A 15,553-nucleotide genomic window follows, 5' to 3' on the forward strand; every position below is an offset into this window, starting at 1 on the left:
TTTTGAAATAACTTGCTTTCTATTTCAGTGCTTGAAGTACTGAACATTCACTGAAATGCCTCTGAGAGGTTTGGAGCTCAAGTCCTTTTACTTTTATTTCAAGTGATGCCAATGAAAACACCATGTTTGCACAGAATGGCATCAGAATTGCAGCACACTGTCCATGTTTTTTTTCAGTCTGCGCCTAAGGTCAGCCTCCTTGCTCTGCCAGATATTCCAAGGCTGGAAATGGTCCTGCTGTCTGCAGTGTACCTTGTTGAGAGCTGAGTAATACTTAGCACAAGGATAGCTTTTCAGATAACCACTAGATGAAATGAAAGCAAGCCTGTGTTGACACATTCTGATTCAGAAGGAGATCTCTACATGACTAAGGGACACGTTCAATTTCCAGCATCTAGAAATAGAATTGTGCATTTGTTCTCGTCTCCATAAAATATCTGTATGGGATGGGTCCTCCTACTCTGCACAATACTGTCAGGGTAATGAGAAAACTTATATTTTCGCCTGCCTTAAGAAAAGAAGGGGGGAAGAATAGTCCAGATGCTGGGCTCTTTTCTTTTTATCCTGGCTGTTGGTTATCAGATCTTTATCATATGAGAAGGGATGGGAGTTTCTCACACAAGTGAGGAAAGAATACCTTCCCTGACAAGTGGACTTCGGCAGAACTAGGGAAGAACTAACATGATGAACAATTTCCTGGCCAGTTAAATAAAAATCTCACGTTACTTTCTCTCCCTATTTTTGAATCTGTAATATTTGAATTGGTTGAATCAGGTTTGAACAGACGAAACAAATTCACTTTGGCTCTAAATGGTACCACAGCTATTTAAAATAGCTAAATACGAATTGAACTTGTGGTAGTCTAAAGATAATTCTCTCTGGTTCTCCTTCATGAAACTATACCAGATTCATCAGAAAACCTAGTTTACTCAATTTAATTTTGAATTATGCCTTAAGAATAAGGCTTTCCAAAAAGCTACTAATAAAAATATCATTCTTTTCTTTCTTTTTGAATTTGGTTTTCCTGAGTAACCAGAGGACGAAAGGAAAGCAAACGTGTTTCGATAGTGGCATCTAGTGGCCAAACACTTCCTGTGTAATGAAACCGTAAAGGGAGACTGCCGTTTTCCAAGAAAGAAATGTTCTTTAAGATAGTCTGGAAAGTGTAAATTAATAATTAAATAAAACAGCATAAGGACCACGTATTTGTGTTTTGTGGGAAACTGGTATTTTGACTGGAGAATGTCTTTTGTGCTCCTGTTGCTAGTAGGAACTGGGCAACTAGCGGGGTACTTCAAAAATGATGAGAAAAAACATCACAGAAAGGGCATTTCTTTCTGGTTTTTGTGTAGCCTCGCTTTGCTTATGTTTGTTACAGTGCTGTAGTATGTCCACCAGACTAAAAATCCATCCTACCAATCATGAATGTATTTGTCGATGCTTATTCATCATCTCAGCATAAGTACTCCTTGGTCAGAAAAAAAGTGTTCATAGCACACATGGCTGCCCAGCAGCACTGCATGGTTCAGAGTGTGTGTAAATACAGGAGCTGGCTTGATTCTTGAAGAGGAATATATTTATGAAAACGTGATACAACTAAGACTGCAGTGAGATACGCAACAATTGTAATCCTTGGTTGCCTTTGTTATAAATCTTGATCTGAGGCTCAGGAACAAGGTTGCTATATTCATAGAAGGGCTTGGGTTGGAAAGGACCTTTAAGATTATGTAGTTCCAAGCCTTTGCTATAGGCAGGGATGCCTTCCTTTAGACCAGGTTGCTCAAATCTCCATCCAGCCTGTCCTTGAATGCCTCCATGGAGGCGGCATCTGCAGCCTCGCTGGGCAACCTGTTCCAGAATCTTGGCACCTTCACAGTAAAGAATTTCTTCCTAATATCTAGTCTAAACCTACCATCTTCCAGTTTAAAACCATTAGGGTTATTCAATCCACAATGTTTCACGAACATCAACAGTATTTTTGCTTACAGTTCAATTAAAACACTATTCTATTGTTAGTACAATAACTAGGCATTCACCCTGCATCAACCAATGCTAGTGGAAGAGACAGCAATCTGGTCGTCTTGCTTGAAAGCAAAATAGAAATTAAATGATCAGTTCAGAAACAAGTTCATTAACTTGGAGTAACTTTTTCAAAGCTTATGAATCAGCATTTTGTATGAAATTCATACATTACATTTGTAAAACCAGAATAAATTAAGTGAAGGATCATTTCCATAATGACTACTAATCAACCACTTCATCTGATTTTATTTCCAATGAACTCTAAGTAGTATATGAAAAATATTTTCCTTTTTAATGGAGAAATACTCATAAACTGTCAGTAACTGTGGCTCTGTGGTCATAGAAAAATACAGTATTTGTTTACGCAGTGCAAAATGTCAGTCCAAAGATGGACTGCTGCTGGGGTTTTGTAGCTAGAATCCTCGTTGGAAAGTCAGATGATTCAAAGTTGCTAGAATCAAAGTTAAAATCTATAACCAAAACTTCATAAAGATTTATTGTATGTATTTCCTGATTATCGTCAGGAATGTAATTTAAGTATATGCAATCTTTTTGAAGTGGGTTCAGATGATAGCTGCGTATGTTGGTTTTCCTCTCATGAAATTCCAAACCTTTTGCATTTTTAAGATCCTCCTTCCTGTCTTGCATAGCTTTGTTTTAAAATTTCCAGAAAAAAAGAAACTCTACATTTGCCTTTTGTAGCTTCACTTGCATCTTCAACTGTAATTTTATCATTTTATTTAGGTTTCAATGCAATTTAGACAACCAAAATCGTAATCCACCCTATTTTGCAGTGGAGTCAATGGCAAGATACAGGCTCATATGAAGGATAATTTAAAGCAGGTAACTTAAATTCCTGTTTTGAACAGTCCTATCTGAAGAGGTTATTATCTATGATTCTGACCGTGCTGGGAGTGACTCACAATACTCAGTGACTCACTGGCACAGCTGAAATTAGCTCAAGAAAACTGTCTGGAGTTTTTAGACACAGAACAAACTCTTGAGTTTTTATCACAAAATTATTGTGCTAATGCTGTGAGTTACTAAGCAAACAGAATCCGTGGTATTACCTGAGTGCCAGAAGAGTTTTTAGACTGTAGATGGCACTGCAAGGTAAGTGCAAAGGTTCATGCTAGCTGTGGAGATTTTACACTCCATACGTTCTGGTCAGTTCTGTACAAGGCTATGGACAGTGCTTTGTTGTTGCATACAGCTTGTATCGTTTGAAATTAACTCTCATTTCTGGGTCTGTGGATTAGCATAGTAACAGAAAATAGACTTTGAATATCAGGAATGCTCTCAAAGTCTAATTAGACCAACTGGAGATCTTGAAGATGTCAGGGTATCTGATGGGCCATGGCTATGTAGAAGTTCCCAGCCTTGCCAGATGAAGAACCTGCTTTCCTTGCTAAGCAAAAGCTCTTTGGTGCTCACTGCATCTTCATTTTCTGCTTTATTTTCATGAGAACTCTGAAGTAGTCCAACTAGACCTCAGGGAGTGGTCCATATGTTACCATTCTTCTTTCAATTCTATTTTATCCTCAAACTTCTCCACACTTTTCTCAGGTGGAATTTAGTATTCCTGTCTCTCTGAGTTTCTTGATAGGGTTTCTTAATGCAAGATGAATATATGCTTTATAAATTCAGAGATGCGCTGTGTGTGTATGTATATATATGTGTGTATATGTATATACATATATGTATATATATAATATATATATATATATATATGTATATGTATATTTATATATATAAAATTCTTGAGTGCATGGCTGAAGTAGTTTGTTTTGTTTTTTGCATGGCAAAGCAAAAATCTTCCCTGCTAAGAGGTCTCATCTTCCAGTTATCTCTCTAATACAAATTGCCAAATATTTTATACTTTTCTGCCCTTTTCAAGTCCATGAAATGGAAAGACCATAAGGAATGTATTTAGTATAGAAGAAGATAAGCATGGAGTTGATTAATTTTTTTCTTCAGCAGAGAGTATTACTGCTGCCAATAAGAATTATTACTAAAGGCTCCAGAGGACTCTGGTAATAATTAGGCCAGCTGAGGCATAAAAATAGAAATGTGAGAGCAGAAATCCATCACCAGACACTTAACTGTAGCTGAAAATGAAAAAGACAAATTATTCCCTTTTTGATATAGACTGAACTTTTGGATTACTGGCTGATAAAAGTAATTGCCATCTTTTTTTCCCAACATTCAGAATCAATTTTAATAATCTGTTATGAGATTGTTACAGTGATAGCACAAAGTACAGAACACTTATTTTCCTTACTGTGACTTATACCCTCTCCCCTAACTATTCCATCAGCCTTAAGCTTGGGACAGTACACAGACAACAGAACTTTAACTCAATATTTCTGCAGACTTCTCTGGAGGAGTTGAAAAGATCCATAGCTTGCTAGAATGATGCTTAATGGGATAATGTCTACCTCACAGCCTAATCTACCCTACCTTTAAGCAAGCATACACATTCGGTGTGCAGTCAACCTATAAGACCCTCAACTATCAATGAATTGAGATGCATACTAACACACAAAAAATGTACCCCATAAGTTAACTGAGCCTCTCAAAATTGATATCCTCCTCAAATTCTTGAAGTAAATAAGTACAGTGGTTTGCCTCTTTAAGTGTTGCCCTTTCCCTTTTTTTTTTGTTTGTTTTTTTTTAAGGATTTTTGACTGCAAGTCTAAAACTGCTATTAAAGGTCACAGTGAAAGTCAAAGGCACATTTTTTTCCAATGACAATTACATGTTGATTAGTGGTAATTCAGACCTCTCTGCCACAGACTGGAGAGTAAAAAAAATAGTTTTTAATAGTCAGGCACATGCTCCATGCTTCAAGTATTCACAAATCTGGCTGTTGGACCATCCATTTAGAAAAGACTCTTTAATGTCTTGATAAACAAGAAAACCATTAATTTAAACAGGTTCTATTTAAACTGTTTTTGTTTGTTTGTTTTTTAACTAGCTACCTTATCACCTCAAAATGTTTCTGCAAATCAAACTTTATCATCCTCAGCCTCTGAACAGCATTTGCTATTTGGCTGCTCTTGAAGAACTGACACAAAATAGCAGGAACTTCCACTACTGGCCTGTGAGCTGGGAACAATTAGGAAAATCCTCAACAATAAATAATAGGTAAAGTAGTTAATATCCTGTTTTTCTTTAAAAAAGAAAACAACAACAAAACAAACAAACACAAAAAACTCAACTTACTAAAAGACTGTTGTTTATTGTTCAAGTTTTGTTTGTATCAGATCCTATTCTTGTATTCTTCACAGTTGTACTCTGAGCACTATGAAAGAGAAAGTGCCTGAAGGGCACTCTAGCTTGTTAAAAATTATTTTTCCCATATACAATCTATTATTGTTGGCTTGGACTTTGTTCTCCTTTAAGGCTCTTGATCTCTCCACTGTTCTGTTTACCTCTCCAAAGGATGCCTGCCTCAGCTGTTAGCTTGAATTCATTACTGTACAACAAAGCACTGTTTATGGCTGACTTCAGCTGTATTTGGACCTCCTTATCTCCCCAGATGGTCATTACTGTTCACAGACCAGCTGGCAGCATTACTTGTAGCAAGGCCACCTCTGAAACATGCTCATGATTGAAGCAGAAAAAAAGCTATCACTAGGAAAATAACACATCAATAAATTTCACACAGCTTACAAGGTTAGTTACCAAGGGGATGGACTGCTGGAAAACTGAACCTTTGGTACAGTGAAATACAGAAAGCAGCCCCTGTGGCGCAAGTGGTAGAAGTGCCGCTCTGCTACACAGAAGGCTCAAAACCCGGGGGTTGGACTCGATGATCTCTAAGGTCCCTTCCAACCTGCACGAGACTATGAGACTATGAGTTCCCCATTAACTTGGTCAGATGATATGGATATGGATATGGATAAAAATGCCTGTGATTCACCAATGTAAAACTTCTACTCTTTTCATTTTCCCCAAAAACTGCTGCTGCTGAATATGCATTTGCTTATTTCAACTTCAAATGTTTTGAGATTAAAAAATAGCTAGGTTGTTTTAAAGTACTTAATGCTTGCACTGCTTCTGGGATAAAATTGTAGCCATGAATAAGCACATAAGTTGGCAGAAGTATTAATACAGACACTCTTCTCTATTTTGCAAGTAACCTGTGATTTTTCTTTTTGTTTTATTCTGTGTTTTGCTTTAGGTATCACCTATCAATCACTTCCTACCATGAAATGCTAACCATGAATCCTGCTTCAGACTAATCTGTAACACGTCCTTCCTATTGCATCATCCAATACATCATTCCCCAGGGAGGTGGTTGAATTGCCATCCCTGGATGTGTTTAAGAGCCGTTTGGATGTGGTGCTCAGGGATATGATTTAGTGTAAGGTTTTTATAGTTAGGGTACTGGTTAGGCTGCGGTTGGACTTGATGATCTTCAAGGTCTTTTCCAACCTGGGTAATTCTATGATTCCATGATTCTATACGTGCAATAAAGCAGTACTTGAGTTGCTTGAGGAACCAGAGCTGTGGCTCATCTCTTTGGATGTGAATTTTTCAAACCTTTGTGTACAAACCAAGACTCCTCGCTCACAACGCCGCACCCACACAATACCTGCGGCCGCCATCTTGCATTGACTCCCGCTCCGCCCCCACTCCTCGCCGTGTCATTCCATCCCGGCTCCACCGTGATGGGCGGAGCGTGGCCGGCAGTCTCAACTAATCGGCGCCCGAGGTGCGGCGTCACAGAGGCCAATGGGCTGTTCGCTTCTTCGTGGGTGCGGTGTCCCTGTGCCCTGCTCCGCTGGCACGGGCTCGTCGCCGCCGCCGCTGCTGGAGGTGCAGCGGTATCTGTAGCGGCCTGGCCTCGCTCCGGTTCTGTTGTCACTAAGGATGAGCCCTTGCGGTGCCCAGCGCGCGTCCCGCCCTGCCCGTCCGAGCCCATTCATCTAGCGACTGGTGAGGGGCGGCCCGCGACCTGCTGATGTGTACACAGGGAGCCGGGCCGGGGGGAGGGCGGCGGCTGAAGGGATAACGTGCTATGGAGCCCTGGGCGCTGGTAGCGGCCTATGGTTTCCCTATGGGGAGGTTCCCAGTCCTGCTGCCAGCCCACACTGTGCTGGGTGCCGGCAGCGGTTCTGCCTCCGAGCAGCAGCAGCAGCGGGGTGCTGCCATCGTTAGCTCCAGAGGATATTTCCGTGCTGCCCTGTTAGGGCCAAGTGCCCGATCTTTGGCACCTGGCCCTCCCTGTGCTGACGTGGTCGGTGGAGCTCTCGGTTTGCGTGGAGACTGATCGCAACTTGTGGTTTACAGAAATAAATATGAAGGCACCCGGATGGGTGCTGTTTAACCCTGCTGTTTAACCCTGCTTTTCCGGAGACTCGATGTATTTATCTGACATAGCTTTAAGTATAGGAAATTCTAGGAAGCGTTTTCTCTCCGTTGCTCTTTTGTTGTGAGACAGATAAGCTGCACATCTAGAGCTGGATCCCAGTACGTTGTGGAAATGTCCATAGCTGCATGCACTATGCTTCTCTGTTACCACTTCCCATACGTATGTTTTCATTTGTTGATAGTGTTACTAAAATGGTGGTTGTTTGGCAGTTGTGTTTGCCTTCAATTCAGAGTGTTAGCCCTGGAAGGATTTTGCTGTCATCACTCTGAAGATGGAAGCTGTAGAGTATGAGAACCTCTAAACACCACTTGTTACAGGGCTGCTGGGTGGTGGCACAGAGGCCCCAGACTGGTAAAGGAAGCACCTTGAGTCTGTCGTGGCAGTGGGACCATAGCAGGCTTTATAATTCAAGGTGGATTTTGTCTGTCATTTTACTTGTAGGCAGGTTGTATTTGAAACTTGCTGGGTTGCTTGTATCACAGTATCACACACAGTATCACAGTCTCATGCGGGTTGGAAGGGACCTTAGAGATCATCAAGTCCAACCCCTGGGATTCGAGCCTCCTGTGTAGCAGAGCGGCACTTCATTGTCAAGTCAATTTTGAGAATATCTGTGGGTATTTGCATTCAGCTTGTCATTTGAAAGTACTTCCTGATAAATAATCTTTCTTGAAACCTGAAGGAATGACTACTTATCCTGCTATCGGGTAACAGATGGATTTTTTCATGATGCAGTAACCTTCTTGTTTGAAGGCTCCATGTGGTCTGTGGAAAATACAGCTAAGAAATAAAATAGATGCAGTTTGTTCAGCCTCTACTCAGGCTGTTTCGTAAACCTTTGGAGTCCTGGTTCCTCTTTTCACAGTTCCCTTCTGTTTCTCTGCTTCTCTTAAAACTTGATATCCGAACTAGAGGCCCAGTTCTATCTGATGCTTTGTGTAGTGAGAACAGAAGATCTATTAATTTCTATGACTTTTAAACAAGTATACAGTACCCCTGCAAAGTAGTTAAGAGCTGCTTTTAGAGTTCCAGATCACTCAATATACCATGTAACTTAGATTCCCCCCCCCCCCTTTTTTTTGCTTGTCTGTTCCATCGGCTTGGAGAATCAGCCCTATGAGGAGAGGCTAAGGAAACTGGGGCTGTTTAGTCTGGGGAAGAGGAGGCTGAGGGGAGACCTTATCGCCCTCTTCCAGTACCTGAAAGGTGCTTACAGTGAGAGTGGGGCAGGTCTCTTCTCACTAGTGACAAGTGACAGGTCGAGGGGAAATGGCCTCAAGTTGCACCAGGGCAAGATTAGGTTGGATATTAGGAAGAACTTCTTTACAGAAAGGGTAGTTAGGTACTGGAATAGGCTCCCCGGGGAGGTGGTTGAATCGCCATCCCTGGTTGTGTTTAAGAGCCGTTTGGATGTGGTGCTGAGGGATATGATTTAGCAGAGGGTTGTTAGAGTTAGGGTACTATGGTTAGGCTGCGGTTGGACTTGATGATCTTCATGGTCTTTTCCAACCTGGGTAATTCTATGATTCTATGATTCTATCACATTTTTCTCTATCAAATATATTTATATTCAGATAATATTATTCGAGGGGTTATAAAATGTGGAGAGGGTTACTGAATAGGTTAAACACTCTTTGGGTATGTAATCTCATGAATAGGAATTAATGATCTTATTATTCTTTAAAGGCTTGTAGCTGAAAGGTGTATTTAGTGATATTTATCTAGAAGTTCATCTGTGTTCAGTGGCTTCTTACAATACATCCTTGAGGCTACACTGTTTAGTGTCAGTGCTATGATTATTATATTACCATTTAGCTTCAGTTTGCTGGTGTCTTTTGTCAGATTCTAAACTCCTTCAGTATTTATTAGTCAAAGCTGTCCTTAGATAAGACTTCAGTCAACAGAAAACCCTGGAGAATCAGTAACAGTAGTAAACAAAATCTATGGCTTATGGAACTAAAGCGATATTAGTTTTAATTTTTATTAGCTTAATAGTCAAGTAGCCTGTTTGTAAAGTTTGGTTTGGGGGCAAATATTTTTAGCATTAGCAGGCTGTTAGGCTACATATCCTTTGTGATGTTGTGAAAGGAGTCTGAATGGACCAACTTGGGCAACATTGTTGAATGTCAGCATGCTTGTTCAAAAACGAAAACAAAAAACCCCACAGGCACCCTGGATATGTTTAAGAACTTGCTGTGCCCTTATAAGGCTGGATTTGCCTCATTGTAGTGTATGACTTAGCCTGGAAAAGAGGAGGCTCAGGGGAGACCTCATTGCACTTTACAACCTCCTGAGGGGAGGCTGTGATGAGGAAGAGCTTGGCCTCTTCTGCCAGGCAGCAAACAGGACCAGAGGAAATGGCCACAAGTTGCATCAGATGAGGTTTAGGCTGGACGTATGAAGGAACTTTTTTTTTTTCCCAGGGAGTGGTCAGACACTGGAATGGCTGCCCAGGGAGGTGGTGGAGTCACCATCCCTGGCAGTGTTCAAGAAGCACCTGGATAGGGAGCTAGGAGATATGGTTTAGGGGTTTTCTGTAGGTATGGTAAAGGGAGGACGGTTGGACTAGATGATTTTATAGGTCCTTTCCAACCTTGTGGTTCTATGATTCTATGATGTTGCCTATCACTAATCTTCATGTAAGCTTCTAGCAATTCCTTGTCAAATGGAAAAGTAAATCAATTTTGTGTCTTTAAAGCTGCAACATTTACACTATTTAAATAAATAATAATGAAAAAAAATCATTAGGGTTGACAAGAAAAGTTTGGGCTTTTTTTTTCTTTTTTTTTTTTTAAATGGAAAATAGAAGCTCCTAATTTGTTGTGGGAGAGCCAAATATTAGGGAGGTTTTTTTCACCGAGTACATCCTGGTTGTAGTTGAAATTTAGAAAGGAATCAACGCCACTTAAATAAATCCTTTCTGAAACAGTGAATGGGATGAGGGCAGGTTATGCTAAATGTAATGATCAAATAAGATATTGAGAAATATGTTCCTATCAAGACAGGCAGGAGCTGGGTTTCAAAGCAGTGTCACTAGTTTATCGATTGAGTTACTGTAATGCATTGCACAGATGTGGAAGTTGGCAGTCTGGCATTTTTCTTTATCCATTAGCTTGTGGTCTCTCTGTGCTGGCTGCTGGTGTTCAAGGCATGGCAAAAACTTTGCTGTGTATGCCGTGCCATTGACACATCTGGCTTCTGAAAGACAGCGACTGAGAAAGTGACTGCTACTTTTCCAGCTGCAGGAGTTCTGATTCCTTAAGGTCTGATGGCTCCTCTCTGGCCAGAGACCTTATAGACAGTAGGAGGTCAGGTAATTCCAACCCATTCCATAATAAAAGTGTCTAAAAGCTGATGATGTTATTTACCTTTTTATCATTCAATAATTATAGCATTAGGGAAACACTAATGTTATAACATGAATATAGTTAGTGATGAGAAGTCTACAGAAATAGCTTCAAATAAAAAGCAAACACATAACCAAAAGCAACGTATATTCTAGCCCCTGGAGTACCAAGTTTGAAAATATGATGGTCTTCACATTTTGAGCTTCCTTTGGGTGCTGCTGATTCAATTGGGACGAAGATGATCAGGGGGCTGGAGCACCTCCCCTATGAGGACAGGCTGAGGGAGTTGGGTTTGTTCAGCCTGGAGAAGGTTGCGGGGTGACCTCATTGCAGCCTTTCAATACCTGAAGGGAACTTACACCCAGGAGGGGAATAAACTCTTTGAAAGGGCTGACAGTAGCAGGGCACGGGGAAATGGTTTTAAGTTGAAAGAGGGAAGATTTAGGTTGGATGTTAGGGGGAAGTTCTTCATTAGGAGAGTGGTTAGGCCCTGGAACAGGCTGCCCAGGGAGGTTGTGGATGCCCCGTCCTTGGAGGTGTTCAAGACCAGGTTGGTCGGGGCCCTGGGCAACCTGATCTAGTAAAGGTGTATGTTTGGTGGCCCTGCCAGGCAGGGGGGTTGGAACTACATGATCCTTGAGGTCCCTTCCAACCTGGGTCATTCTGTGATTCTGTGTGATTCTGTGATCTTGTACTACAAGTCAGCATTTTTAACACCACTTACAGGGTTTTCACACAGACATGAGCATCACAGTCTTAAAGTTTTAAGATATCACTTCAGGACCTACTTCATATGTAAAAGTAGTCAGATAAGATTATTAATTCATTTCAGATGTTGTAATAACATGACTGTGTTACTGATGTCTCAGTCTTTGTTGAAGAGAGTTGTAAACTTGAACAGCAGCCTTCTGTCTTGAAACTCGAGGTGTATATGTCAACGTCCTAATGTAGTATCTGTTGTTGTATGTATAAGGAGGGCTGGGTTAGAGTGACTTATAAAGAAATAATCCACATAGTTGCAGTATCATCATAATGGAATTACTGTGTGGTAGTCAGGGACTCTTAGATTCTTATTCTAGAGCTCTGGTGCTTTAATAAGGCAGTTTTTCTTATTTGTGTGCTCATGTCTTGTAACATTTCTTGTGGTGTAGTTTCTTTTTTTGGTTGGGTTTCTTTTTTGGTACAAGTTTGTTCTTCCTTCTGAATCATTTACCCATGCAATTCAGTGTTGTAAACAGATGAGTGTCAGCCCATGGGATGGATGGTATGCCACGGGGCATGGCAGGACTGCTGCCTTTAGTGGCAGAGCCACTTCCTATCAGTTTACCTGAGGGATTCAGTAGTTTTCTTTGACTTCTCTGCGTATTTTTCCCTCTGCTTGTTGATTTTACTTTTCTTTCTTTGTAGTGCCAATAGTAGTGTCCTAAAGATATTCTTCACAAGGCATAAAGTAAAACTCATACTACTGCACAGCATGGTTTTATCTACTGAGTACTGATAGTTTTTCCTATAGATACCTCAATATATTTTAGAATAGTTACCATCTAGAAGAGTTTGATGCCCTGGCAATCTGGGCTGCTAATAACAGTTACCTGTCATACTTTGATTCCTCGGGGCAGCGTCAGGCCATGTGCTTGAAACTAAAACTTCTTTTCAAGCCCGTGATGTCGGCTTACTTCGTAGTATAAGGTTTTAAAGAAGGTGGAAGGAGAAGTCCATACAGGTATGGGTTAAACTTTGTGTTATTGCAGAGGTTGATATGCTGGTTGGAAAACAGGGTGAGCTTAAACTCACTATGGCAAATGTGAGCTAAATGGTTGTGGCCACGTTTGACTCTGAGCTATTTCTAAGTGTTACTCATGGACAGGGATGAGGGACTCAATTATAGTGAATGAAAACTATTTTTTCCCTAATCTTTGAAATTGATTTGAAAGTATCATAATGAGCAATTGTGATCTGTAGATTTGCATTCCAAGTATTTAATCTTTTCTGAATGAGGTGGAACAATAACTGTCAGAGGCTTGTCATGAGATGTTTAAATTAATATCTTTGGATTAGTGTTGTGCATTTAATAATACTTGACCCGGGTTTGAATCCCCCTTGTGGCACAAGTGGTAGAAGTGCCGCTCTGCTACACAGGAGGCTCGAATCCCAGGGGTTGGACTCGATGATCTCTAAGGTCCCTTCCAACCCGCAGGAGACTGTGACTGTGATACTGTGACTCAGTTTGATACTGAGTGTGTGATACTTTTTTTGATACTTTTGATGTGTGACAGGTTTGTGTATGAAGGACTGAATACCAGTATGCACTATGCAGTGCGTCAGTGATGTATATAGCTCACTTTTCCTATTTTAGATGACTTCATATGTGATTTTTATTCTGTCTTGTATTTGCTTACAGTAACGCTTTAATATAGGTTCACATTTTTAATAGTCTGTTAGTTCTTCGGTCATGTCTTGTTTACTCTTCATGAAATACATGCCAGAGATGGATATGCTGAAGTGTATTAAGCACATTCATAATAGTTGTGCATTAAAGTTCACATATTTAAATATGCATGGATGTGCTCCCTATCCAATCCACAACTTCATGTCTTCCTACCAGTTCCAGGAGCTTTACACCTTTATCTTGCGGGCAGCCAGCAATCTGAATTCTTGTGTGTACAGATTGCTTTTACTTGCCCCTTTTGCTGTCCTTCCTCTCACATGTCAGTAGCTCTGGATGTGGTAGAAGGGACCTTGCTGTTCATTCTGCAGAAGAGACTTAGTAGGGCGAGGGTGGGCTCTGGGGCCAGGAAGAGAACCCTAAGCTTAATCCTTTATTGCAGAGGCAAAGGGAAACTGGTGGTTATCCTCCTCCAGGGCAAGATTGACAGAGCCAAGATGTATTCAATACCTGCTTGAGTTTCTTTAGTTTTGGTTATTTTTTTTTCCTTCTGTTCAGTCCTTGCTTCCTAATAAACTGTTGGGGTCCTGAGGTGGTTCCTTCCTGGGAAAGGAAGTTGTTGTTGTTGTTTTTTAGTTTACCTGTTTTTTTTCCTGGTTCATCATGTAGCCTCAAAGAAGGGGAGGAGTTACCTTCCAAGGCTGGGGTGGGGAGGGGATTCATGGCTTTTTAGACTGGCTAAATGCCTGACAGTAAGCTCAAATGGCATTAGACAAGTCAGTTAACCCATGCTACTTTACGCCTGCACTTGTAAGCTCTAGTATGATATGCATTTAACTTTGTGCAGTTGATGAGGGAAAAGTTTTTTTTTATTGACTAATCTGTTCTGTTTTGTTCTTTTTTCAGGTCTCCCTTGCAATTATGGAGTTTTAGAAGAATAAAGGAGTGTGGAGGGGGAATCCCCCTCTCCACACATAAGGTAGTCAGTTCACTTCAGAATTTTCTATGGACAACAATATTTGTTATATATGATGGTGAAATAAGACTATTTAAAATATATATTTTTAAGTATTTATTTGGATCAAGTGCCAAATATAACATTACAAAGATTTCTGATGGCAGCTCAATAAAACTGGATTTACATCTTTGGAATTACAAATTTTTTGAAGGCACTGTGTTGCATACCGAATTGGAGTGCCTTGATATTCTTAATGGTTGTTCCCCTTAAGGAGAGGAGCAGCTTCCGAAGTGAAGATGAATTCTCTCCTGCCAGACTGCACTTCTAAGTGTCGATCTCTACAGCATGCTTTGGATGTTATTTCTGTAGTAACCAGAGGAAGTGAAGGTCAGATCAAAGCCTTTATTTCTTCTTACTGCTACAACGCTGCAACTATAAAGGATGCCTTTGGTAGAAATGTTCTACATCTTGCTTCATCCTGTGGCAAGAAAGGTGTGCTGGACTGGTTGGCTGAGACCAAAGGAGTGGATCTCTTGGCAAAAGACAAAGAGTCTGGATGGACAGCTTTGCACAGAAGTATATTTTATGGATACATCGACTGTGTTCTGTCGCTACTGAAGGTGAGTATTTGCAACTGCAGTTTTTCTTGGAATTTGTGAGTTTTTGAGTGGTCTCAGTCACTCGAAAGTGAGTGGTTTTAAAACATGACTGAAAGCCTCTTGAAGGTTATCTTAGCACTGTATTTAGATCATAGTGCACTGATATACTTGAAATTTGTCTTTGTATTCCTAAAATATATCTGTCTTTGCCCACTAAGAAATAAGCTCTGAGTAAGAGTCCCCAGTCAGTTGTGGACTTCCCTGAAAGACTGGTTTCACAGAATCACAGAATTGTAGGGGTTGGAAGGGACCTGCAGAGATCATTGAGTCCAACCCCCCTGCCAAAGCAGGCTCCCTACACCATGTCACACAGGTAGGTATCCAGGTGGGTCTTGAATATCTCCAGAGAAGGAGACTCCACCACCTCCCTGGGCAGCCTGTTCCAGTGCTCTGTCACCCTCACCATAAAGAAGTTCTTGCGCACATTCATGTGGAACTTCCTATGCTGCACTTTCATCCCATTACTCCTAGTCCTGTCCCCGCTCACTACTGAAAAGAGACCAGCCTCACCACTATGGCCCCCACACCTCAGGAATTTATAAACCTGGATCAAATCCCCTCTCAGCCTTCTTTTCTTAAGGCTATACAGACCCAGTTCACTTATTCTCATTTCATTTATATTTTAACCAGGGCTTCCACTTGGTTCCCTTTGTTCCTTCCTTGTTATATTGCTGCTTCTTCCCCTCCTCTTAGCAAGTTGTTTTTCATTTTTACTTCCTCCTTCTTCTGTTCCTCCAGTGCAGAGTAGAGCAACAGGAAGATCTGCATTTGATTGAGATGTTCAGGCTCCTTTTAGCCAAA

The 15,553-nt window shown here is 40.9% G+C and overlaps 1 protein-coding gene and 1 long non-coding RNA gene across 6 annotated transcripts in view; both read left to right on the forward strand.

The window, feature by feature from the left end:
• The first annotated feature begins 2,996 nt into the window (after positions 1-2,996).
• Positions 2,997-6,335, forward strand: LOC146761498 (uncharacterized). The gene is made up of 3 exons (XR_014944188.1): positions 2,997-3,135; positions 5,051-5,169; positions 6,209-6,335. It is a non-coding gene; the product is annotated as an uncharacterized LOC146761498 (long non-coding RNA).
• Positions 6,336-6,789: 454 nt separating this feature from the next.
• Positions 6,790-15,553, forward strand: part of IBTK (inhibitor of Bruton tyrosine kinase) — a 53,989-nt gene continuing 45,225 nt past the window's right edge. For 3 of the 5 annotated variants that reach the window (XR_014944187.1, XM_015859009.3, XM_085541949.1), the window contains exons 1-2: positions 6,790-6,966; positions 14,042-14,713. Coding sequence is in view for 4 of the 5 variants with exons in the window: in XM_015859009.3 (XP_015714495.2) it covers positions 14,390-14,713 (324 nt within the window). In the remaining variant the exon portion in view is untranslated. The remainder of the gene's footprint in view (positions 6,967-14,041; positions 14,714-15,553) is intronic. The other 2 variants (XM_015859007.3, XM_085541948.1) reach the window with 1 other exon arrangement.

The sequence above is a fragment of the Coturnix japonica genome, chromosome 3 (assembly GCF_054131305.1).
Source record: "Coturnix japonica strain WE chromosome 3, WE-NBRP24, whole genome shotgun sequence".
In the NCBI taxonomy this organism is placed as follows: Eukaryota; Metazoa; Chordata; class Aves; order Galliformes; family Phasianidae; genus Coturnix; species Coturnix japonica.